General features: G+C 44.6%; 1 protein-coding gene across 5 annotated transcripts in view; it reads left to right on the forward strand.

Annotated features, from left to right (window-relative positions):
- The window catches only part of LOC122574149 (paired mesoderm homeobox protein 2B), a 39,559-nt gene that overhangs the window by 6,763 nt on the left and 4,865 nt on the right, over positions 1–27,931 (forward strand). For all 5 annotated transcript variants that reach the window (XR_006318915.1, XR_006318913.1, XR_006318914.1 and 2 more), the window contains exons 2-5: positions 14,838–15,117; positions 20,421–20,626; positions 25,534–25,699; positions 25,905–26,118. Coding sequence is in view for 2 of the 5 variants with exons in the window: in XM_043741375.1 (XP_043597310.1) it covers positions 15,033–15,117; positions 20,421–20,626; positions 25,534–25,699; positions 25,905–26,118 (671 nt within the window). In the remaining 3 variants the exon portion in view is untranslated. The remainder of the gene's footprint in view (positions 1–14,837; positions 15,118–20,420; positions 20,627–25,533; positions 25,700–25,904; positions 26,119–27,931) is intronic.

A 27,931-nucleotide genomic window follows, 5' to 3' on the forward strand; every position in this document is an offset into this window, starting at 1 on the left:
TTATTTTCGGGCGAAAAGTACACAGCTCGTCGGGATTTAAATCGAATTTAAATAAATCGACGGCGCTGCTGTTGACAGAAGCACTCGCGGAGAGCGCAACGAGCTCCCTGATTTAATTACAAATTGATCGATTTGTTTGTGCGAGCACTTTCCGACGCAGTCGTTTCGAAAAATCACGAGCATTCGTCGAAAAAAATGGATGTTTTACAAGAGAGACGAGGGGTGGGGAGGGGAAAAAAAAGGAAAAACAAGAGAAACACGAGAGAAAGAGGAGCGAAAGGAGAAAGAAAAGAAATAGACCGATACAACATGGTGGACAATTGAACGACGGTGCTTAGAGAGGCTGGTGCGTTTAATGCGCTTGAAGCAAAGCAGATAGCTCGCTCTAAATTGCGCTTAAGTAACTTAAATTTAATTTAATTTCGCATTGGTTCATTGGTGTCTCCGTTCGCGATATTTAATTCAATACGGGCGTAACATTGTATTACGGGTACTTGCGCAATGTTCTCGATGAATGAAAGAAAATTGGATAAAAATATAGCAGTCGAGGATTGCTGATGGATGTAAGTGGCAACGATTAGAAAACTTTATTGGCAACGTTTAAGTATTTATTCGATGCTCTGCGTCTCTTGACTTCAAAAGAAATTGATAGCGTCGATATATAGAGCATCGAAAAAATCGAATCTCAGACACGAAAGATCGTATCACTCGCAAAGAGGAACAGAAAATTCTTAATCGATATAATCTGATTATTCGCGATGCTTTTCTTACGATCGTTCTCTTCTTTCTCAGTATCCCGTCGTTGATAATTAATCGACGACAGGACAACATTGAATAGCTACAGGACGATATTGGTTCATGAAACTTCGAAGAAACGACGTATACGCTGACTCGATACTTTACAATCGGTCGTCAAACGAGGAAGTCGTCGGATATAAAATTTATATATGTACGCTGTATCGATCAATGTATCACGCATAATTCTCGTGGAGTTCGTGGCCCCGGGATCGTTCGGTTCGAGGAGAAGCGTCCGCTGGAAGACTTTCGACTAGCGTCGGTCTCGAACGAAATTGACTCTTAATCGCAGTGGCGCCACGCGGTCATGAATAATTGCCGGCATCAGCAACGAATTCGAGGACGGATAATGCAGCAATCCTCGAATCGGGTCGTATCACTTATTCAGTAGCTCGTGGCCGTCACACGGTGGCCGAAACTGTGGATTTGCAAATCGTATTAACCCGCGAGCGCGAGAAAAAAAGAACTCACCCCCCTTCTGGACCCGCGTCGCAAAGGGATTAAAACGCCACGATTTTTGTTCGCACGTTTTCAAGGTGGCCCTGTGTCATGATTTTTCCACACGATCGCCGACTTAACCTTTAATCGCTATCGCGTATCGTTGGATCGACGCAATTCGCGAGAGTTTCAGTATTAACTCGATTTTGGGCTACTTGCTTTCCTTCTATCTGTATTTTACGCGTTGCGTGCTGCGCGTCGGAGGGCACCGATCCTCGCGTACGCGCTCTTCTCATAAAATAATTGTTACCAATTTTGAAAAATAAACGCTCTCCAGTAAAGAGGATTAATCGTACTGCGTGTAATCGTATTCTAATCTAGCCGTTTACTTATGTATATTCATCGTTCAACGTATTGATTATTGATCTCTATTAATTCGCGCTAGTACGTTACTCCATAGCGTACAGATCAACGCAACGATTGCATTGTATGCTTTTCGCTACGTTTATTATTAACAGAAGCATTACACCGTCTGTCCATTCATTTTTAATGATATTTATAAGTCTTCTATATCTCTCCTCGTCGAATATATATTTGATAGAACATAATGGAAAGAGCTAAGAATTTATGTATTTACGAAGATGGAAGGAGAGACCCTGCTGCAATATTTGACTTCGATGAATCTTCCACACGTTTGTCACAAACAAAGAACAGCATTCACCTATTAGCCGCACGAACATATTCAAAAACCAAGTCCTTCAACTTACTCCCGCAAACGCGTTCAAATCTAACATCGGCGCATCCAAACGATGAAAGCTCTTCTTCTTGTCGAAACAGCGTAACGGAAGGAGATCAGAGAGAGAGAGAGAGAGAGAGAGAGAGAGAGAGAGAAGGAGAGAAGGAGAGGAAAAGAGAGAGTCGGCTAAGGGAGGCAAGCGCGTCGCGTTTACACGGTGAAATGCACACACGTGGCGGAGGGGGTGTGTAGGAGGGCGCAGACACGCCCCTGGCTCGAAAAGGTGCACCGGGGTGTGTGTAGGGAATTCGAGGGGAAAAAGGGGATCCTCCGTGGAAACCAAGGGAAGAGGCGCAGTGAAAAAGGTGGATCGAGACCGTTCCTCCTTATATCGGTACCCCTGGAGGATCTCCGCTCCCGCGCGCCCTCCAGCCCCCACTTTTCGCCTGGAGGCTGCTGTTTTACGCTTTTCGACTTTTTCAAGATTTATCCCTGCCGCTTCCTCGCTAAATCGCTTTCCGGGCGAAATTTACGGCCGGGCAATAATACAGCAGAGCGAGTGTGCAAGCGGGGTGCAAGAGGGATGCAAGGGTCCCGGCGGCGGTGGGCCAGAGAGGAAGCGGAGGATAGTAACGGTAAGGGAGCGTACATGCATTCCCGGCACGTTTGCCGGCTTCTTCTCTACCTGACTGACTGCTTCCACCTCTTACTCGAGCACTTTCTTTACGACTATCCTCCACCTTTCACCCTCCGTGCACCGAGAGAACTCCAACAGGGCCATTTCGGGCCTGCGCGCGCTTTGTATCTTTTCTTCGGCGCCTACTCGCTGAAAATCGTTGTTTCCCAAGATTTTATGGAATCGTAGAACGTGTTAATGGGTCCGAGATGGGGTTCGTTTGAGGGTGAGCGAACGTGGTAGTAATGAGCAACGGAAGTAGGGTGATTGCGCGATTGTTAGCGACGTTGACGAATAACCGATGAATGCAAGATGAGCTCGATATCTTACGTAACTATTAGGCTTCGTAACGCGGGTGTGACAGAGTCATAAACGGAGGCTCGAGAGCCGAGGAAGCGTTTTAAGATCGAAGGTTCTTGATTCGTGAAAAAAGCTTTCCCTTATCGATCGTTGATAATGGAAGCACTTTGTTTTCGCTTTATCGATCTACTAAAATCAGAAACCCTGAAAATTTCATTGCAAATTGGAGCGTAAGAACGACCAAAGAGAAAGAACAGAAATTGGAATCATAGAAAGAAATTGGATAGAATATAACATTTTTAGAAGTCGTGTTGATGAACCATGCCCAGTCAAGGTTCGACGGGTATAGCGAGGGTGGGCAAACGTGGTGGTGGAAATTTGGCTTATTCCCCTCTGTAACTCATTATGTTACGTTTACAAGCTATCCCCACCACGTAGCTTCCGTTGAGTGAGTTCACTCAGCTTCATCGAGCTTGCACGGTCTCTTCGAAATAGGTCACCGCCAATCTCTGCCGATTCCACTGACCGACGGAGGACACGAAAGAAAAAGAAAATGTAGAAAATTCAGAAGCATCTTTTCCTTCAGAAGAATCGATCGACACCAAGACGTTTTAAAAGATTCGATTGTCAGGAATTTATTTCTCCTTTCGGATAATAAATCGAAGTGAAATATCCTATATTTTAATCTATATCCTTATGAAATTTCTTTGCGAAATTGTTGACCTTGTTGAGATTCGTAAAAGTATCGGTCATCCACGATCACGGGGAAGTTTCTTATGCATTATTCACCGACGTATCCGACGAACAGGGTGTAAAAGCATACCAGGCCGATAAACTATATAAATGATGTTCTAACGTGGAAACACGACAACCAAGCGTACCCGCTGGTCACTCGTCAGCACGTGACCAGCGAATTTGGAGCTAGGATTTCCCGACGAAATGATTTATCGGATTCGATCGAGACACCGAAGACACAGAGGGACGATAGAGAAAAGATGAGATTTAAAGTACGACAAGAGGAGAATGAGAACTCGTTGTAACTCAGCGAGAAATGATCGATTACGCGTTTTTACGTTTGTCAGATTATAATCTAAAATTATAACGAAATAGTAGAATAATTCACGAAAGAGTAAATGTTCGCTCATCGAGTTTCATCGAACTCTTATTCGCGACGATTCCTCGATATTTCATTCCTTCGAGCGTATCGCTGGCAGAATTGTTCCAAATCTATTGTTCTGCCATCTAAATTGATTTTCAGTCGCTAGATCCCGTGCGATTTTGTACGCTTGAAAAATCGGTCGCTCCATGTTCGATAACCTAATGAAAAATTAGGTAACCTACGATAGAAGAACTTCCAGTGGTCCACTGGACCGATAAGGATACCAAGCTTATTGGTTACCGTTACTCGAAAAGATTGGCAAGCGTTGGTCTAGGGGGCGCGACATATTGGACGAAATTGGCGCATATCAAACGGAGGGAAGCAATTGGAATATAGTAGGATCCAGATCCCGTCCCTGTTCGTGCTTGGTTTCGTTGGAAATGGTGCCCTCGGGGCGAAACCGGGAAGCGAAACCCTCGACTGCGCATCCCCTATCTCTGTTCCCTCGCACCCTCCGGCCTCACCACCGCCACCACTCCATCCTGCCACTTCCAACAAACCCCTCTGTTCCCCCGCTGCCTTCCGCCCTTTCCGCCCCCGCCGCGATATTATATCGCCGGGAAGAGCCTATCTACTCGCAAACGCGAGAAGCCCAAGTTCTCTCTCGTCTTGGAACGAAGTTCAAATTAGATACAGCTACGAGCACAATGGAGCACTGCTGGGTAAATACGATAGCGTAATTTCGTATTCTCTTTGCCGTAATCGGCTGAGACGTACGATTTGCGGCCGAGCTAACTATTGTTTGTCGATTGGAAGAACGTTTTCGACGAGCAAACGATTCGCCAATGATCTCTCACGGAAGAAGATTTTTCGTAAACGCAAGGAGACGAGACGGTCAGCGGTAGTTTCGCCGGAGGCTCGAGGGTCGCTTCTCTTTAAAAGTTACCAACAGACTTTGACGTTATTTAAACGAAATTATATCTTTGTATCGTCCGCGATTTATCAGGAAGTCCGAAACGAGGATCTAGCAAGCTGATCTCTCCGACGTTTTTCGATCAACGTATCTTCCGGAATCCTATCGAGGCGAATCACCAAAAACCAAAATCGCCGAATCTCCTGCAGCGTTCGCGATTCGCCGATCATCCCTCAAGATCCCAAGAGCGTGTAGCTCCTCTCGGCCTTAAAACAAAGACGACCGGTTGCTCGAGGCAGTAGCCGGCTCGTAGCTGTCTCTACTCCGCGACTATGTAACCGGAGAATCAATACGATCCTCCTGCTCGTTCGGTGCGCCAATTGAGCTCGTTGAATCTGTGCCCCGAGCCACGCGGTTACGTATGCCCGATTCCGCGCACAGACGTGCGCTGGCATACGCACGCCGCACACACGCTCACGCACACGCGCACGCACACACACAGACTTAAACACAAGCGTGAACGGAACATAGGTACAAGGTGTACACAGAGATACACGCAAGCACACTAACACCGTTTACGAGGATTTTCACGCAGGCACACACGTATAGAAACATTCGACGATCCACTTGCGATCGATGAACGCGGCGGAGACGCACGGAGAGACGTACGCGTACCGCAGCCACCAAACAAACTCATCCGTGTAATTGACAAATTGACAGATTAATTCAATCACGGCCAATGCTTCTTCGTCCCGGCCTCTCGTTCTCGTTCAGGTTCCCCGTTTAATGTATATCGCCACATCGATGAAGAGCCATCACGGACGCTTCTTGTTGGGTCCGTTCCTCTCTATCCTCCGTGTTGCTGTCGTAGCGCGTGTGTTTCTCATCGTTGGAACGTTACGTCGCGGATGGAATCGCTGTCACAAAGCGAGCGAACCAAGCGATAGCGGTTACATTTTAATCCCTTAAAACGAACGTTTTTCCTCGAGTTACCAACGAGACATCCGTTAAATATCGTTCTTCGTTCGTCGTATATCCAAATTTACCTTGTCATCGGTCTCACTGGACCTTACGTTTGTACGATACGAGCAATGCGAAAGCGCGGCAGGAAACACGACGAAGGCGACAACGTTCGATTGAATTTGGTCGCCGAGAGGCCAATCGTCTAACGCTTTGGACATTTATTACGAAACAATCAAGATGTTTGCTCGTTCCCTCGAGATCACTGGCCGCGACAATGGCGATGCGTTACAAGGGGAGGCAGTCGTTTAAGGGCTATAAATGCATGCCGAATGGAACGGTATCCGGAAGCGGAATCTCTCCACGACCCATCGTCCGGAACGAAATCGCGTGGGACGTTTCTTCCTGCTGCAAAGATGCTGTATACGGGCTATTAATTGAGAGGGGGACGATGAATGGTACCGGAATGATAAATAGATCGTGAAAAAGCGTCCAGGAAGCAGAAATCACGCCATTACGGACCGCGTGCTCTCCCGAATCAAATTCCTTTGCTTTGACAATGATACGACGAGAAAATGATATCGCTTCTGTCAATCTTTTAACGACGACGATGCTTATTTCCGGCCAAAAAGGTCGTCAACATCTTTCCACTCGCGTACATCGTTTGACGCTTCGACTCTATTATTCCGCACGGAAATCTCTAGCGGTATCGAGTGGAAAACGGAAAAGAAAAGAAAAAGCAGGAGAAAGAATCGAGCCCTGGAATCCGAGGGAGAATCAAACCAGAGAGTAATAAACACTTGACTCAACACCGCTCATATTCCTCTTGTCTCTTCACACCGGCAGCCAACTCCATTTGACTCTTGCCTCTACTCGATTCCACCGCATTGCACACGCCCCTCCCGATGTGTACACTCCAGCGAACATCCATACCGCTTCCTCCGTACCCTCTGTTCTCGTTCTCACCCTTTTGCCCCCTCGCCATGACCCTTCGTCGCCCTTACTCCACTCGACTGACTTATATCCCTCTTTCTCGCTTCTTCGTCGCTGCTTATTTTTTTCCATTTCGCACTTCCTGTCGTTCCTGCATTTTTTCGCGTTCGCCCCTTTTTACTTTTTTCGTCGTAACCGTGGTGGCAGTCACTCCGCACGAAAAAGGGTGAGGATGGTCGAGGCTCGATCATAGCCGACCGTTCCGCTTTTCCCTTTCGGTTCGAGCAGGCCACCCGGTGGTTTTCGGTTTATTTCCCGCTTATCCATTTATATTTGATTTATCCTGGCTGTCGCGCACCGCTCCGGGAGGGTTGACGCCTCGATTATCGCGTCGATCGTCGCGCGAAGCGATGCTTCCATCGTTGATCCTCGCTCAACGATGCGTTCTCGGCACCCGCGCTGATAAACGTTATACGGAATTGGAAAAATCCTCTAAAATCTTGAGAAATAATCGCCGATTATTAAATGCAAACGCTAGAAGCGTCGTTGATCAAACGAATATTTGTTAAATCCGACCACTAAATTCGATCCAATTACCCAGGATTGCGAAAACCTGAAACTATCGCAGAATCGAGAGGATAACCATAAAAGACCGACGATCTTGATTTAAAGCTGTTAAAGCTGTTCCACTAAAAAAGGGGGCAGAAGAGGGTGAAGAAGAAGTTTTTGTTAAAGCAACATCCGAGGCAAAAAACTGATACGATGAACTAAAGTAGCTGAATACTTAACCGCATAATTCGATCAGCCGGAAAGATCGAGCGACCGGTTTAATAATGATGCCCGTTCTCCGGCAGTAATTTCGGGTAGTTTGGTCGTGAGCTTACGATCCGGGGGATGGTTGAGCGTGCGCGAGTAAAGAGGTTAGGGCACGGGGGAGCAATACCATATGCAAAATTAACCTCCATTAAATGCGTTAACTCGGCGACGAGCATGCTCCGATGCGCTTAACCAAAGTACATTACACCGTACTCGATGCGGTCTATAGACAGGGCCGTGCGATTCTCTACAGGGTGTTAACGAAGAAAACGATCGAAAAAGTGTTTCCGAATGTGAATCTCCGACGAGAGACGTTTAATCGTTTAATTGCATCGTTTGACTCTGCGAAGATACGACGGCCTTCGTGCTTCACAAACCTAATATCGTTAATAAATTTGAAGAATCTCGACATTACGAGTTAATCGGTGATCAGTTTGACGGTAAAAGAAATACAATTTTCAGCGTAAATTTTACCGATTACCAGTCATATGATATCGCGTAATGCGGAGGATGCAGTTCGAGTATCGTAGATGGAAATAAATCAAGAGAAGAGACACCCTATTTAGAGGCATCTTTATTCGTTCTTCGAAAGCCTGATTTCATTGACTGCATCAAAGGTACCATAATCTAAAGTACACTTACGTGCGAGGGTTTCGGTGGAAAAGCGATAGAGAGAGATATATGTTGTTCGAAAAAACCGGATAAGTACAGAAAACGATATAACATTCGAATTCGTCCAGAGAATTTTTTTAAATGAATTTTTATGTCCTTTTTATTTTCTCTAATTCGCTTTCTACTGCAGAATTTCCAGAAAACTACCGACCACGGATACGTTGACATTACCGGACGACGAATAAGAGCACAGATGTGGCCTGTGATCAAATTTGGGACAAACTAGTCCGCAGATGTGTCAAGGCATTTGTCATCGTCGAAACGCACGCACAATCCTCTACGCTGTACGAAAGAGTCTCGCTGCACGTTTATTAACACCCTGTATATGTCGTGGCGTCTAATTGGCCGTCGCGATCGTCGGGGCAAAATGGCCTTACGCCGCGCATATTTACCCACAGTTCGTTTCGTCCTCGATTTCTTTTCAACGAGACGACAATGCGCGCTCTTAACCCGTTAACCGTCTATGCCGTAATATTATTGAAGAAGCCGATCTACAATTGTATTGTGCGCGACACGATATTACGTTCTGGGGCACGCTCTTCCCTTTTGACCCGTGCCAATCGAAACACTGCCTCTCCGGCATGCCTCTGGTCCGATCCTCCAGCCGGCTTTGCTCCAATATTGGACAGATTTTGAGAGCGAATTGCGATACGGGTAATTTTCTAACGCCGTTTATGATCAGCTTATTACTTCAACCGTCTAAAAAGTAAAAAAGCAAAAGAATAACTTTGAACGTGATCGATGCTGTCAAAAGTCACGGAACAGATATGACAAATATCTCGCAATATTTTACAACAAATTATAACTTCTGATAGTCGTGCAGCAAAAGCTGACACTCCGATAAAGAGAAATCGGAGAATTTATTAAATTTATCGGACAAAGTAACGCAGACGAGACGACATCCTACTCGAAAAAGGCGAAGAAGACATTAATGCGGCGTCGAAAGAAATAAAAAGAGCGGTCACTTTGCAACGCAGCAAACGCAATTAACGAAAGCACGCAAAAGTTTGTTTCCTTTGCCCTTCGCATTCCTCTCACTTTAGAACCTAAGGGCCTTCGTCGTACAGTAGTAGATGCTTATTAAATTGTGTCATCCAGGAATAAGGGCTAACACGGTGCATCCAATTTGTGCCGCTTAATTAATTCTCTCCAATTTATTCCAGCCGGCCAATAAAGAAACCAGGACCCCGTCGGTCAACGAGCGCCGATGCGAGCGCAATATTGTCCCTAATGAAATCTTCGTTAATCGCGTCTCCGTCAAGTTTTCCAATGTACGACGACACGACGATGTCGTTCCAATTGCTCGCTTCACGAATTTTACGCAGTTAGACTCGATAGAAGACTCGGGCTTGATTTTTAACCGTTCGCGACAGTTTCTCTTTATAGGTAGGTGTGTAGCTTGACACAACGTCGAGTTCGATACTCGAAACGGATATCGAAAAACGTCCTACGAACAGATGATTCCAACAGATGATTAAGGAACGGCACAAAAATTACTGGAAATTGGGCAGAATTGTGGAATGATCAATTTCAATACTAATAACGATATAAATATTAACGCGGATTTCAATTAATATTATTTACCGTTAATATCAACATTGCAACTAATATCAATTCCGTTAAATTCTATTATATCAATTAGACAATTTTAGTCCCCTCGGTCATGGGCATATATTAACTTATGGCTTTCTGTGTTTAACATTCGCTGGAACGGTGAAACGTAGTTGGCATATATAAACGGGACAAAGATTTAAACCTGATCGAAATCTAAGTCGCAACTTTGTTATAGAATTAACAATTAGAAAAAAAGGGTCGATTAATTCGCTTTATTCGTAAAACTTACTTTTCACGCAAACTCACCCCTATATTACTATCAACAATCCGAACAAACTTACCTAACCTTATTTCACCTCGCTGAATTAGCAAAAGGAATTAATCAGAGGGTCTACCAATTGTCGAATAAACGCCAGTATCGAGTCTCAGAGAGGGACAAGAAAGCGTGGAATCCGTCGCACGTTTAACCGGATTCAACCCCCTAGTGTCGTAGTCGACTCCGGCAGGATGTTATCGCGCGGAAGCGAGAAATTAGCGAGAGAATAGCGGGAGAATAGCGACAGGGTAGCGACGGGGCGAGGCGTGACAGCAAGCTAATTACAGTATTATCGCTTTTAATTGCGATTCGTGCTATTTGCGCAATGGCGTGGCGGTGCAGCGCGCGATTGTCGTCGCGTGCCGAATTATTGGATGTTGACGTCAGCCGACGCGGCACCGCTTTGCTCGTAATTGCCGGCACCAATTATGCAATTAGCGCCGCTCTCTAATGAGCGCAGTGTTACACACGCGGAATCTAAACAGCCGGGATATTTGACAACCGTGTAACGTACCGCGCTTTTACGCGAATCTTCGCTTCGGCTCGAATCGTTGCGAACGATTTCTGGATTACGAGAAATTCGCTCATTTACTCGCGGATTTACGTCTCGTAGCAACAGTTGCCTTTACGTTTTCTAAACTTCGTAATCTGCTATCTTTCAAAAAATGATCAAATCGTAGAATCTTATTGGTGATACGAAAGGGAAGGAAAAACGGAACTCGTTACTGGCCAGTCTATCTGTCTGTTTGCCCAAAAATCTAATTATCCGCAGTATTGAAATCGAATTACGAGCTGTGTGTTCCAATACTCATAAATGATGCGCTGTACTTGCAAGGATGTTAAACTGCAGTAACTCGATAACACTGGCCCCGCGCAATTAGAACTGTCGGTAACAAGATATTCCTACGTGTACCCAAATAATTGAATACCAGCATTACTGGATGTCCATAATCCGGGTTACCGAACCATTGGATGTGTACATTACTCACACACCGTTACGGGACTAACATCGCTGTAATTTTCGTAAACTTCGTAATGGACTATCCGGCACTCTCCGATGCGTCGACATCAGCACCGATATCGATAGATCGGTTGCTACGCTCTCACGAACCAATTTCCATGCCTATGTTAACCACGGAAAAATAGGACGAATTGTATATTTGCAACCACCCAGAAGAAATAACTACTACTAAGTAATTCGATCGTATATCGTTCTCCTCTCTCGAAGATCGAGATAAACGAACGAACATTTCGCATGATGAAAAAACAACATTATTTCGGAAAACACTGGGAGAAGAAGTTGGATCGTATCTGGGTTAATGTCGTTTCAATTTCTTCGCAAAGATATATAAGCGCTTGTAAAAAGAGAAAAAAAGGAAAGAGAAAAGAAAATAGAAAATTTGGTGAAATGCTTGAAAGTACCACGGTGTAACGCGATTTCCTTTAACGTATCCCCCGCGTTGTACAAATTTTCTCACCCGTGGAACCCGATTACAAGCGAATCATAGAAACCACGTCGACGCGAATCGAATTGCCAGCTACGTACCATCGAACCCCGCTAACTGGCTACGAAAACTCGCAACGTAACGAGCGTGTAACAAATCCGATGCGTGTGCCAATGTGTAAACACACTCCACTCGAAGCCGCAATCCCTTATGCTCTTAGAATAGGGTGCAGTCGGATGATCGCACAATAAAACACTGGCATAATGTTTCGCCCCCGCTGGTTGAACACCGCAAATACACCCCTGGACCGCACGCAGGTTTATTTTCGAGGGAGCACGTCTGGCGTGTACGTACATCGAAAGGGCTAAGGACCTGCTGCGGCAGCCAGAGCTCGAGGGACACCCTGGGGCACCCATCGCGGATTAGCCTCGCTACATTTCGTCCCTTCTGTCGATGCGTATGTTCCGTCATTACGCGTCTAACTCGACCAACCTAGGCTACCAAGGGTTGTTACCGAGTATTCAGAGGGGTTGATTCGATTCTTTCTACCTGCGACTAATCGGCTGATCCATTTAAGGGTGTCACTGGCTCGCGACGTTTGATGTTGGAGCGCGCGGACAGACGAGGGTGAAAAAGGGTGTCTCGGTTGATCTTTGGTTTGCTTGGGGTTATATAGAAAGAAAGTGGACTAGCGGGTTCGTTCTTTCGGGGGTGAATATAGTTTGTTCTTTATCCGAAATAACCAACACCGGATACCGCAAAGTCTTTGGAACTTGTTGCGTTCTTTAATGATATAAATTTGAGAAATATAGTGAAACTTCGAATTAGTGAAAATTGGTGAAATTTTGATAGACCATTTTAAACTGACCATTATGCGTTGAAGCGACCAATATACTTGGGTAAAAATTCTAAGGGCCCGATACAGACTAAGCGTTACCGTACGAGGTTTGAACTTTTCATCGACTTCCGGGAAAAGCGAAGACGCTGCACCGAAATGGTTTTACGGGCAGCATCGAAATCACCCCCCGAAATTCCATTTGCGATCCCTCGGAAAGGAGGCTGCGTGCATACGTAAAGCGAAACCCGAGCCAGTAATCCGTCGTCGTGGAAGGTCGGGCAGCCGAAACGAAAATTGGCTAAATTTCGTTAAGTTTGGCAGCAATTACTTTTGATACCCGACACGCGGCCGTAATTGCGTTGGGCCAAGCTGAAGCGAGCGCGCGCGACAGAGAGGGGTAATAATTCGCTAATATCAATTTCAAATTTCAATTAGTATCATCTCGACGTCTGCTCCCAGATCCAACCACCCGGCTGCCCCACCACCGCTATTCGTTGCCGTTCCCTCGCTCCTTCTCTCTGTCTCTCCGCCTCGGTTTTCTCCTGGACCCCAGAAGAGCACGGCATGATCTAAAATTCAATTTGTCCCTTGTAGCGGAGCCGCAAAGGGCGAAGGAGCAACAAAGGTAGAGAGAAACTAGTAAAAGAGAGAGAGAGAGAGAGAGAGAGGAACGGCGGGAACGATCGAGAGGGAAGGTTCGCGAGGCGGTGGGTTGGTGACGGCCGGTGGTTGGAAGCAAGCAACGTAGAATCGCGTGTATATAGAGGAGAAGGTGGCGGAAGAGCATAGAGTTAGGGAATACACGGAGTTTAAAGCTTGCTGTTCGCGTGCACGCCGTTATGTAAGCAGAGCTACGGCCCTGTAGGCATGCGCATGCGCGACACGCCGACCCATTATAAATTGATAACCCCGCCGTTTATTAAGTTCCACCGACCGATGGCTGCTTAGGCAAAGAGCCCTCCACGCTCCTCGCCTATACGTGCATTATTTATTTACGGGAGTTTACAATCCCTCTAATGGGGATCGGCGTAATCGGCCGCCTATATGCCTCCAACCTTCTCCCCTCTAGATTCCACTATGGCCCTCTTGGCCCCCGTGCCCAACGCCAACCCCTTGTCGGCTTCTCTCTCTTAATCGCGTTTCAGCCCGCTTTCGAAAATCCCAGTATCGCTCGGGGAAATCGCAAGTAGCCAGGTTACCGAGGTGCTCGTTACGAGGACGTTGCACGTGATAGTATGTATGTAACCAAGCGAGAAACGTCAAGGGGCTTCCGGTTGAAACGTACGATCGGTCTCGCCAGGGACTTCGTAGTCACGATCTTACGAAAAGATCGTAGTCGCAGCTTGGTTAAAAGATTTACCAAACGCGAGGAAAGCATGGGTAGACAAGCTTGGATCGTGGATAGCCCATAATTGCCGGTACTTGATTAATTCAAGCTGGTACTTCATTGGTATCGATACCGCTTCGAAGTGAAAATGCGATTGATTTTTGCGTTAGTGGCCAATTCGTTACTCAAACTTAACCTAAGGAGAACTTTGACGATATGGCCGTTATCTCCGCACAACTGCTTTGGCAATATCGTCATTATCATTCTACGTGCACTTACGTAATTAGATCCAATTTAATGGTTAATTGTTTCGTGCGTGTAAGTGGATAGAGTCCGGTTATACGTTTTCTCTTCAACGTTATGAACGGTAATTACCTTAGCATATAATAAGGGTACATGTAATTGAATAGTTAAAATCTACAATCGTATTAACATTTTAACGAGCAAGCTCAACTTAGTTTGCCATTGTAATTGTTTGCGCAGAAATGTCTTATATAAATTAAGCGTAGCTTGTACTTTGATAAATTATAAGCGAATTATTTCAAACTAATTAACGAAAAATTATCTCGACGAGCATCGCGTATTCCTTTCTTGCTAAAACCGAGTTTAAATTGTGTTTACCCTTCGGGATAAACTGCTTTTACGATATACCGCAGCAACAATCGACTACGAGGATTGTACGAAAAAGGATTAAAAATTTGAAAAATAGCAATTAACTTGCAAACGAAGATACTCCGTTTTAACGTTGTACTCAAAACTCTGCCAAAACACGAACTAAACGTCTGTTTATCAGCACTTCGATTCTGTCCTATCATAGAAACCGATTAGCCTGTCTTCCAACTAGGCCTCCTACTAAACAATTGTTACCGGCAACCAGCAATTACATAATTCCTCCCCTCCCACCCCGATAAATCTTCCAGAAATACCAGTGACTGTATTGTCTAACAACCTCTAATTCACTTTCCTGGAAAAATGATGCGCGACTTACGTAAGTAACCCCTCTTTCTCTCTAATTGCAGATTGGATCAGTTCACACTCACCAGCCGAACAATAACCACCACCACACGCATCATCAGCAACAGCAGCAGCAGCAGCAGCAGCAACAACAACAACAGCAGCAGCAGCAGCAGCAACAGCAGTCGAGTCAACCGCAGGTGCCAGGGGCAGGAGGAGGTGGAGGGCCGGGGGGTGGGACGGTGGCCAGGCCAGGCGGCATGTTCTGCTACCACTGCCCCCCGGGTCTCCCAACGCCACGGTTACCACCCACCCTCGAGTACCCATTCGCTGCCACTCACCCTTGTAAGTAGATATTCCATTTGTCTCTTGCGTTTTGTCCACGGATTTTCGGATAGCAGATCAAACTTAAAGAAGTTTCTTTCTCTCGATGACTTTAAACGTTTGATCGTGATGGAAAAATTTCTTTTTCAAATTACGCTGTTTCATCGAAAATTGACAGGCCGGTAAACGAAAGAAAATTTTTTACAATGTCAGTTGATTTTGCATTTTTCTGAAAACGAGTACACTCGATTCCAATGGAAGGAGACGATTATATAATAAAATTAAGAGAATTATAGTTTAATACAGTATATAAAAATAATAAACTGCATTCTCTAAAATATCTCTAAAAACATAAAAATTATGTTGGCAAATACTATCGATATACCTCGTACCTTGCGGCGACTCGATCCCCCAGAGTACTGTTTTGTTCCGATTTACCCCCCTAAGAAAAATTTGATTCCGCCCATAATCTTACATTTCTTCATCTATTTTCCCCCTTGCTATTCTTCCTCGATTTCACTCTAGCCGTTGCGAGGGTGGATTTTAAAGCGAGCTATGTCATGGAGAAACGTCGATTCAATTTCTCAAATCGCCCTCGACATAACAAGAATTATAAACGACGATGGAACCGTCCATCAAAGGTTTAAGCGTTAGTAAGAAATTTGATGTAAATCCTTAATGATTATTTATTATGCGATGCGAACGAAGAAATCCTGATAACTCTGTTCTAAGAATTTTCGAGTTCTGGGACTAATTTTGAAGGTTCGTTCGAAGAAACGGTATTCCATGAACACCGATGTAGCGTCTGTCAAACGTATAAAAATATTCCCGATAGCGACGTTAAAAGAGTTAAAGAAAAGGCGATGATCGCGATGTAATTAAAGAAAATCGTGCAGCAAGGTGGATGGACGTTTGAAAGGAAAAGGGAGAGGAAGAGGGAAAAGGGAGATTGATTGTACCGGCACTTGCTCTGGCGGAACACATCGATGAAGTTACATTACCGACTAGACCGAGTTACGCAAAGTGGACGCTACAAACTGGACGGCCGCTAAACTTAATTTGCACTTCGGAGCAACTTCCGGCTAAACCGCGTCCCGACGGCAGTGCCGAGTCGCTCTTCGGAACTTCGACGCCAGTTTGCCTATTCACCGATCGCTTTCCAAGTCGAATCTCGTTTCTGTCGCGTACGTTAACTCCCGTTTGTAGATATATATCATCTTGTCACGGAATGTCACGGGGTCGAAACACTGGGTTTCTTTGGCTCTTTACGCGTTCGAAAAACACCATCGAATTTTGACGGTAAGCGCCATTCTCCGCGATTTTACGCGATGAATTTTATATGACGTTTTAAAATTGAATCCCGCGCTATCAAATTTGATCGTATTTTCCTTTGTGCGAGCTAAATTTTGTATTCTTATTTTTTCAATTCCGCGGATTCGATCGTGTTATTTATGAAAATTATCGTTCCATAGCGCGATAAATTTCATACCTTCAACGATACTCTGAACGAAAATAAAATTGCTACGATGTTCATTTTATTTGATATTTTCTCCTAATTTAACAAATTTAATTCGTTAAACAATCAAAAGAGCAACGAGAAAAGTCGATTCTTTATTCTTCTTCCTTTCTTTTTTTTTTCTTTTTTCATCTGTCCGAACATGGTTCATCGAGCCACGATGTGTATGCTCACTTTATTGCATATTATAAACCTCAATGAGATACATGTGGTAGGTAGATAATCGAATGGGGGCCGTAGGTGAAGAGGGGAGAGAGATACGGTATCCTCAGGGACGTGTATAAGTGCCCTTCCATCTAGGCCCGAAATATAGTTTAAATAAAATATTGATTTCCCTGGCGCAAAGTGAAATTATGTTTTTAATGCGCATTTATCATTCCCTTTATCGCAGGCGCTCCCCGTAGCTCCACTTAAAATTAAGTGAAATTCGTACGCGCGTTTACCGTTGATTAGAACGCGACGAAAAACACGAACAATTTCTTAAAGCGTTGCCGAAACTTTATTCTTTTGCCTGTTGATGATCGCGAAAATTGTAGAAATTTTATTTCCAGGTAGGACGAATTCAATCCAAGCCGAAATCTTACAATCGTTTCTTAGAATTTTCTTATTGAAAAATTTCCGTCACGCGGTTTTTACTCTAAAAATACGACTCGATTTGTGATTGAATTTAGAACAAAAATCTCGTCTTCGTTGATAACAAATACGAAGGACTCTGGGACTAGAGGCCCGAAACATTTCACGCTCCGCTTGCTAGCTGAACGATCGAATTGAAAAATATTCCAAACATCCCTTTCAGCTTTTCCATTTGAAAATGTCCACTAATCCACCACGCTGCTGCTAAAAATCACTATCGTCCGCGCATCTTGTACAACCTAAAACACGTAATTTCGACAGCACGTGTGTGTCTAAACCTAAACGATGCCTGCTGGATGGTAGAAGGGGCGCAGGGGTAGAGTGTCCTCAGGGACGTCCGTGCACCCTTCCAACTCGCCTGGTCGCTGCCCCCCTCATCACCCCCCGTTGGGATAAACAGATTAGGTAACTACGTGATAAGTCGGTAAGTGGGTTCACTCGGCGCAGGGTCCGAACCCACCGACATTCGCTCTAACATCTAACTAGCTCGTTACCGTCATTAGTAACGGTCGGGGTGTCATTAGATTTCGTTCTGTATCTAGTTTTTCCACCAAACCTTCCAACCCATCCACTCCGCTCGTTCTGCAACGAATTTCAGCCAGAGGTAAACGTGATAATCGTTTTTATCATTTTTCTTCGCTTTTCTTCATCTCCTTCTATTTCATTATTTTTCCCATTAGAATAGAATATGATGAAATACGAAGGATGCAAACCAAATGCTTATATAACGGTAATTTCAATTTAACCCCATTCTCTTAATTACAAGAACGACTCTTCGAACGAATCACACGCCAGAAACACAGAACCAGCGAAACGACAAAAACACGATTCCCGACACTTAGAGTTCGGTACCTGCTACCCATCGCTACCGAAAGGGTTAATCCAGACACGCATTTCGAGCGGAAGCAAATCAAGGACGGTCCTGAGTGAGGAGGACAAAGTGTTTTAAAGGCGCACGTAGCGTGTCGGCGGGACACGTGCGAGCTTTCCGCGTCTGCTTGCTGGCAAGAAGAAATTAATCCCTCTATTGTTTTTCCCTCGGCGGCCAGACAAAACTATGACCCTTCTCGTGGCGACGTGTGTCGCTGGAAAAGGAAACGTGTACAAAAGTCAGCGGGACCTTCCTTGCGCGCACGGTTGTCGGGTACGTTAATAAATTGGATCAAGCCAGGAGTCTCGATGAGTTGTGCGAGTTGTCTGGATCCGAACTTCGTCCCCGCTCACGGGTCTAATCTAAGATCTTGAGTGGATTTCAGTTTCGGCCACCGATAAATTTATTTAGCCAACCGACGAGCTTCGATTCTTGCTTTCTTACCTCTCTTCTATTCACGATGTCTCTCGAATCGTCTCAACATCGACGCTTGCGTACGAAACGTCCCTTCTTCGATCTTTGAATTTCACGCTGGCTCATATCGTTCGCCGAGCGTTGTCCCATCATTGTTGTCGATTATCAACTGCGTTAAAACCAAGATGTTTGCGCGTAAATAATACACGACGAAATTGACGCTATCGTTTAATAAACGAGTCGCGACGATTAGAGGGAACGTATTTGATGGAAGCAGGAAGGGGTTGGGGGTTGGACAATTTCCCGCGACGAGAAGGCTGTTATTAAACGCGAGGACAGGACATCGATCGCGGGAAATTCAATTGCAAAGTCATACATACTGCACGCGAAAATCCTCGTGAACGAACACATTAATTTTGCAGGGGCGGCAGACTATTGCCAATGACACGGTACGAGTTTGCTCAACGGTATAATTGTTCCATGGTAGTTATGAAAGTTGGTTTCCGGTATGGATGACTTGTTGCAAACAGAACAGACGTGCGGACGCAATCGAATTCCTGAATTCTCGCGTTCCCTACGAGCCGGACATGGTTTTAAATTTAACCACGAGAAAAACGCTCACGGAAGTGAACGTCACCGAGCGCCTCGAGGAAATCCAATTAGGAATGTTCGGCGTCAATTAGCGTGAAATCTATGTGAAATTTTAGAACGAGGTGTACGCATACCTATGTGTTAAAGCTTGCTTGAAGCGCGGAATTATCGAATCGTCGTAGCGGTGAAAGCATATGTCAGATCGTTGTTAGGAAACTTTACTACAAATCTTGCTGTCTATTTCTTTTCTTTATTTCTCCGGTACACTATGCTTTGTACTCTGGTAGTATGCGTTTGGAACGTATCACCACGAGGAAAAAAGAATTTATCACTTGGCACGAGATACAATTCCGACGATAAGTAGAAAACGACGTATTAACGTGTCCTCAGAAGAAAGAGAAACAGAAAGAAAACAGAAGAAAGAACAGAAGAAAAACAGCTGATAACGAACCAGCGAAGAAAAACAACATACTCCTATCCTGCAAAAACTCCTATACCAAGCCATTCCAAAGGATCCCTGACGGACCCGATAAAACGACCCATCATATCCGAACCGTAAAAGCAAAAGCATAATCACGATGAAAATCGAAAATTGAACGCGATCTTGCAGGTGAATGCACATGCGTGTATCGTTAGGGCGAACAACAGTCGATACTCGCGAGGGTAGGTTGGTCGTGTTCGGCAGCCGAGCGAGCCGCATGAATTTTTATGAGCTTAGGAAATTAATTTGTGTTTTTCGCTAAGCTCCGGCTTAGCGCCGCGGTAATTAATTGCGCTGATTGCCCTGCATCATTGATAAGCGGTTCTCTGGCTTTCGTAACGTTTGCCCCCATTGGGCCATCTCTCTTTCTCCCTGTAGCTTCGCTGTGCCCATTTCTCTGTTCCATTTGTCAGGTCGTACGCGCAGCGTTGAACGCCATCGTTTCCCTTCATCCCCCTTCGTCCTTTTGTCTGCGCGTGCTTTGGCCAGCCCCCGTTTTTCCGATTTGCAACGAACGAACTGTGTGTTCCTCGTAATTGGCCCGCGAACGAGCCATCGCGCGTTAAATCATGCACCAGGCGATAGGGTGCTTTTGAATTTTTGTCAAACCTGCGGTATACGCCAGATCGGATGGAACGTTGGATCGAGGGTGAGGGCTTTTTTTTATGGAGGGTTTGTTAAAATGTTTTACGACTGTTTTATGTAACTGTAGTAGAACTCCCCTACATATATATATATATACACGTTACATATAAATTCGTAAAAGGAAGGTTAAGAAGAAGATAGTCTAATCGCGATATTCTGATCGTACATTACAGACACTAGTTACTCCGCGTATCATCCGGCCTTGCACGGAGTCGGCGAGGATTCTTTCGTGAGACGAAAGCAAAGGAGGAACAGAACCACGTTCACTCTTCAACAACTAGAGGAACTGGAGTCAGCGTTTGCGCAGACACATTATCCGGATGTCTTCACGAGAGAGGATCTGGCGATGAAGATTAACCTCACCGAGGCCAGGGTTCAGGTTAGTACGATGAAACGAATGAATACGAAGCGAAAGTTGTGACTCTCGTGACAAACAGATTTGGACAAGTTTAGTGGATGCGTTAAAGAAGAAACAGATACGGTGTGTAAGTAGTGTAGCGTACGAATAATTTTCGGTTAGAAAAATAGAGGAAATACGATGAAAAGGAGAATCTGAAAAATATAATATTCAAATTGGAAAATTTTGGAAACTAACCCCGTATACCGAGTAAATTGAAATGTTCGTATCTCGTTTTGTTAAAAGCATTTGGTATATATTTCGGGCACGCGAGTCTCTAATGATTTTGAGTGGCACGTTTTTTTTCGCTTTTAGTCCAAGAAATCAATTTCAAACGGTGTCAAATGGATAAATGGAACAGCGACGAGCGAAATAAAATAAGGCGGAAATGTCGCTTGATGAGCGGATTTGTAATCGATTGACCTTTAATTTATCAAAATATACAATCATATGCTAATGCGAATGCACTTTAATAAATGCGTTCAATTTCACCCGTTTCATACGACAAATTTAATCTTCCTATAATAATTTTGAATATATTTGCCGATTTCTGAGAAAAGGGAAAGTGCATAAAGCGCAATCGGATAAAGTAAATACTCAAGCAATTTACACCAGCAAATAATATGAAACGATGCTACGTCAAATTTGGAATCACGAACAAGGATTATGTATCTTGCAAAAGTATAGAAAGATGTGAGAAAGCAGAAATCTACCGCAAATCTGTTCACGGTAAACCACGATATATTTCACGCATTCCCTGTCGGAGATTCTAAAGCAGACGGTCAAGCGAGACACAATGTGATCGATTGTTTCGATGCGCGACGGTGGATCACACAGTGTAAGAGAAAGGGCGCAAGATGTAGGGTAGTTTTAGGGTACACCCATCTCCCATGGGAGGTGCTGACACCCTCGACCTGACGTAATCTTCTGACAGAGTAAGCCGGTAATCTCCGGGATTACTTTGTACTCTTGGCTACGTCCTCCTGCCCATATTTACTCGCACCGGCGTAATTCGCGCTACACAGAATCCCGGCAGTAATAGCGATTCCCTGCTGAAATCCTGTTGGAACATCTGCAGGATATCCGATCGGTGATGTCAGATTTTTAATTCACCCCCCCCCCCCTCCTTTTTACGTATTAACATCCTCATAATTCTGTCAAGGATCTTTTCCTTCATAGCCACTCAAAAGTTTATAATGTTTCGATTCATGAAACAAATCTCGCAATCAATATCGATCAATATATTATCCAATTTGACGTTAAAATCTTCTATCTCCTATTCGGCTGCATTCAGAAATGCGTTCGATTTAATTTTTACTAGGCCGATAAGGCTTTGTACGAGATACATGGTTAATCGATGCAATTATTATACTCTTGGAATAGTGGTTTTTAATATAAACAGGATTTCGGGGGAGCGAAACATCGAGCGATAAAGATTAAACGAAGTAACGAGAAGCAAAGATGATGGGATTTTAACGTCGAACGTAATCTGATGAAGAATTAATAAATAAGAGCAGCAGAATCGCAATTCACCGGATTGATACCGTACGAAGAAGAAATAATCCCAAGAGACTGCGCATTTTCATATCTCGTCCCGATATTGCGCTCTGAATAGTAATTATTAGCAAGGCTTACGAACGAATCTATATCAAAATGATACAACCAGAAAGGTCCAGATTTTCAGTTTGCGTTAAACACGGTTGAACGACAAACATTTTTCTTCGTAATTAAGACGATTTGTTGAAATAGAAAGGTTCCTCGATAATGGTACCGCTGGACCCGACATATCGAATCACTTCCGATTCCAAAGATCAACGATAACCGCAAATGCAAATCTACAACGATCCTACGTCGTTCAGGGAGAATGAGTGACTAATAAGAAAGCTAGAAAAAGAAAAAGAATGGGGAGAGAGAGAGAGAGAGAGATAGATAGCAGAGAGTCTAGTAAAAGAATCCTTCAGCGTGGTGTGTCCAGCAGAGGGGCACGGTATTATCCCGCTGCATTGTTCGGATTATAAGACGAGAAGGCCATGGTAGGCAGTGGTGTACACAATGGCAGGAAGGTAGGGACAGGACGGCTATGACGCAATTACGGCGCAGACTCATTGTTTCATTAGGGAAGACAAAGGGAATCTGAAATAATGGACAAATAGGCGCGTTTATGCAACGCCGGTCCTCTTCTCCTACTCCAATTAGAACCCCGTGCGGGGTAGAACGAGCGCGGGGGTGGCTGAACCATCGTCAGTGGATCGTCCGAGGTAGTTACCAACCTCTGACGTTTGTTCGTCGCCCCGTGTATCGTGCGCAACAATTATGCTACACGCACACCGCCGCTCCAGGGAAAGAAAACCGAGCATGCGCTACGAACGAGAGGCCACCACTGTCAACGTTACATAGTCGCGTGCTCTTTGGCCCGGTTGAATTTCAAAGCGTGCAACGCGAATTACGGCGCTACGAGACGCGAGCCGACACACCTAACTATGCGCGACTGTGTACGTCGCTCGTCCACGATGAATTTTACACTCGTGGAAAATGGGAAGAACGACGATCGTCTTATAGCTATGTAATTCGATCTGTATGCAATGGAAGTTAGATGATCGAGTCGTCCGGTTAAATCGAACGCTTCCTTGGAGAACAGTTGGACGATACCGTAGAAAAATTCAGATATAGAAAATTCCAATAGAACGTCAAAAAATATCCGGAAAGATTTATTTATCATTATTATTTCATAAAAGTGATAACGCTACAAGATTACGCATTTCAACAGTTTTAATACACCGTTATCCTGTTTGAGAAAAAGGAAGGGGCCAAATGTAAAGAATAATTAAAAGCAGATTTGCAAAGCAAGTGGCAAAAAGATTAAGCGCATTTGACTTTGGTCAGAGCGGAACAATGCTACTGCTGACGTGTTTGGATTAAAAGCAATAAAAAAGGGGGAGGGGTGCGATTAAAAAATAAAGAAGAACAAAGGGATAACGGGAGAAGGAACGTATGAAATACACGGGGAGTGAAGAACAGCGATGCCTTTTACCATTGGATTATATACCGTGCTAATGCGCTTATAAATTTGCAAGCAAAAATGTACCTTTCGTTTTTTTAATGAAAACATAATAGAGAAGTAAGAGGCTTTGGCACGTGAATTTCGCATACATTCACCAAGATCGTGCGTAATTGATTTGCCAAACAGACGATTATTTCGTTCAATTTTTCCAAATTAAATGACGATTTAAACGTAACCTTTTTACATGCATTACGAAGAACAGTGACCAGTTTACTTCAGCTTTGTAAGATATCATGGAAACGATCAAACACCGTTAAAGCAGGTTTCGTCGATCCATCGATCTATCACGCTTTTCTGTAAGAATCGTTGAAAGATTAAATGCGTTTATTTCATGGAGGGAAACGAGTCGACGCCATTACCGACGTCTTTCGGATTAAATCCGTATTGAAAAAAAGAGGACATGCGCGAAGCGAGAGAAGAGGGAAAGAAAACGGGAACGATCCGGTAGAAAGACAAAGAAAGAGAGATTGGCAGTCCCGACGGAACCGCGGCTTTGTTCCCAGCTATTACTCGCCCCCGCAACCCTGAGGATATTATTATATCTTTCCCCGTCAGCCGGTATCCACCGTCCTCGTTTCCCGTGTACGAATTCGAAGGCAACGCGAAGCTGGCTCATCGTATTTATTTTATTAAACCATTTTCCAAGCTTCCTCTCGCCGTGAAACTTTCGCTCCAGGACAAAAGATAATCATTCCCCGGTACTCGACCGATCTCTAATAACGCGTTTTGTCTTTTAGAAGCAAGTCGGAGGAAGAATTACGTTTGCGCCAATATAATTGACTTCCCGGAACTTTATTTTATTATCGATTCCAATCCGTTAATGAGTTCTCGTTACTTTTGCGCCGTGATTCTTCGAAACTTTCTTCGATCCGCTTAACTCTCGTGGAAGATTTTCGTGCGAAATAACGGATGGGGTTTTTTTTTCAGTAATTTGCGATGATATTTCATCGATCCTGGAATGTCTAAGAAGGCGAACCGACTAATCAAACGATACAGATCAATATACGATCGTTCTCTGATCCTAAACGTTTTCAAAAAGTAACGTTTCGATCATCGTAACTGTAATGTCTGTTTCGCAATGTGTAAAGCCTATTAACAGTGTGCGCTCGGTACCTTAAGCTTGCACGTTGTCGCAACCGTAGGAGCTTCAGAAAGTTCAAAGTAGGAACTCGTTCTGGAAGAAGTTGGTGTTAGGGTGCAATCGGAAAGCAACGACACACGGAGCGAACGAGAGCACGAGGCGGCAGAGGACCGCCGGGTATAATAAAGTCTATTTCAGTTGGTATTATGTCAAGTTAGGCTCGTTAGCGGAACTCGAGCTTTTTAAAAAACACTCGGCCGCTGTGGTTGCTGTCGGCTCGTTGAACATGCACGCGGGCAAGAGGCCCAACACCCCCTCTGGTCCAGCCGCGAATGCCATCCCCCTACATGCAATTATCCTTCCATATCCGCACACCAGGTGTAGCCCTATAAAGCAGCTTAAGTGCCGCCTTCAGCGCCGTTCCTCATCGTACTCTCGTTTGCTTTTTATCGTTCTTTCTTTATTTTTCTTTTACCCTGTATCGCACACCTTTTACTCTATTTACGCCTTCGTCGTAATCAATTGCCGAGGTGTAAATTAGCCGAAATGTCTTCTTCTTCTTCTTTTTCTTTTTTTTTTTTTTTTTTTTGATCGATCGTTCAATCTCGATGTCGAATATTTGTGGGTTAAAGTCATTACGAAAAGTTCCTGGATTCTCGACGGGAAATCTGCGATAGTATCCGTTAAAACACCTTCGCTCGTTTGTTTAATCATCGTCTAATCAAAAAATATTGGAAATTATTCCAGGTATGGTTTCAAAATCGTAGAGCAAAGTGGAGGAAAAGCGAACGTTTGAAGGAGGAACAGAGAAAAAGGGAAGGTAGCGGGGGAGGTGGTGCATTGGAAACGACAGGCCTGGCACCGCCAACGTCTTCGTCGGCAGGTCCAAGTCCCACAGGACACGACCCTGAAGGTACGATCGTGAATAAAACCACGGGAACTTGAAACGTATTACTATTAATATCGATGTAATAAATTTCACGTTCTTCTTTCGGAGAGAGATAATCTTAGTAATTGCAGAAATAAAAAATTCGAGATCTGTCGTTTCGACGAGTTTCTTCTAGCGTTTAAGAAGCGAAACTAGCATCGTTCAGAATTGGTATTTTCTGCTTAAAAAGGAACAACAAGCAGCAGCGCCCCTGACGCGGAGGACGCCGGCCCAGATGGAGCTGGCGGATCGAGGAGCCCCAGCACGACATCCGCGTCGGTCAGTCCGCGGCCTCAGCAGAGTCAGCCGTCCTTGGGTGGCGTCTCGACGCCACCGCCAACCCCCATAAGGGCGCCACCGCCACCACCTAGCACCATGGGGGGTCTCGGCCCACCCGGCGAGAGGTGAGCTTTTAGCTTCGTTTGTATTTACGTCTTTAGGAAATATCTTCTTTCTTCATCCGCCCCCGCACACCCCCGCCCCGTTTTCTCCTCGTCTGAAACTCAGTCGTGGTTCCACGCTGCAAGCACCGCTAAACACGTCGACCGGATGCTTGATACGCGCCATTAAACCACTCCTCGTCGCTTCCTACCCGACCCCCTTTCAGCCCCCCAACCCTCATGCTGCGCCACGTTTTCGTCCCAGTATGCTCGCTGCCATTCGTATAATCGCGATAATTGTCGCCTCGTTAAATCGCTGCGGGACCCCGAGACGAGCGCGCAAACGCGTACGACCGAACGAGTTGCATACGCGCGATTTAGGAGCTGACCGTTCTCTGCAACGCTGTTTTACGATTCTTCGGCATGGTAGGTGACTTGGTTGAGGTTAAAACATAGTAGACAAAGATCGCACAGGGTTGTCGACTGGGAATCAGGTTGAGATTTATAGAGAATATTTATAGAGAATCGACAGCGACGAGCGCGAGTAAAGGATTGGGTTTAATACCGTTACGTTCTTTAGGAGCGTTGTTAGGAGAAAAATAAGAGCAATTGGAAATAAGGAAAATTTTGAAGAAAGTAGATAATGGGGAGAAATGGGTCGTTCTGTCGAGAATAGAGGGATTCCAAAGGAATTCCCGTAGAAGAATGAAATTTAAACCTACTTCTTACCCGACACATATTCAACGAAAAAAATTCACGTACACCAAGCCGGAATATGAAAATGGATTTTCAACTGTGTTCCACCATTCTACTGACAAAAGAGATGTTATATTTATGAATTATGTAACAACGAAGCAAACGAAAAACCCCACGGGTTTAAAATATTCTTCTACACCGTTCTAAAAATAACAATGTCATAAACATAGGCATTTCGTGATACGTTGCGTGTTTCACAGCGTGCATTAACGTAGATATTTCTTTGTATTATCATCGTTGAATTAATGATCCTTTGATCGAATTAATATTGCAACGATACTATTTCGAGGAAATCATGTTATTGGAAAACAGAGGATAAGCCATTATAGCAATGGCATTAATGCCAGTATCAATAATAGCGTTTGTGATTAATATTACTAATATATTAAATGTTTGCCGTTAATATCAATATTCATATATCCGTCTCATTCATTTTCGACGAAGCTCTCCCTTGAATAAAATTTCCGAATTAAGAATACTTTCGATACAATAGTGTACTGGATTAAGAAATCCAAGCGATAATGTTTCGAAAGCGAGAAATCCATTTTCACGTTCTTCGCCAAAGGATTACTACTTCTTGCGCAAGACAGATATGCAAATATCAGCATTTACACGGTCGTTGTAAAACGGGAAAGCCAAGAAAATAAATCCAAGAAACCATAACCAATTCCTGCGGATGTTGCATGCGCACAGCCACCTATATACGTGTATATAGGGCTGAAAGCTCGAGCGAAAGAAACACGATTCGCCGATTTCTTTCCGACGACGGTAAGTATTCGACGGTGGCTCTTTATAATCCCAGACAAAGCTCCCCTCTCGCATCGACGGGAATGGTAAGAACAATACCCGAAACGTAGACACACGGAATACACTGGTAGCGGGATGACTCGAGTCAAGATGGTGGAACAGACCGCGGATGGAAACAGCAAGGGGATTCAGAGGGGGAGGGTTGAAACGGTAGGAAGATACTCCTTCGCCGTCTCCGCAGTTGTAATTTATTTAAAACCGCTCGCCGTAAATATATCCTCATCATTTATTCAGCGGCTCGGCAGCTTCTCGACTGCAGGGGTGTACGCTTTAC

This window comes from Bombus pyrosoma, linkage group LG13 (assembly GCF_014825855.1).
Source record: "Bombus pyrosoma isolate SC7728 linkage group LG13, ASM1482585v1, whole genome shotgun sequence".
In the NCBI taxonomy this organism is placed as follows: domain Eukaryota; kingdom Metazoa; phylum Arthropoda; class Insecta; order Hymenoptera; family Apidae; genus Bombus; species Bombus pyrosoma.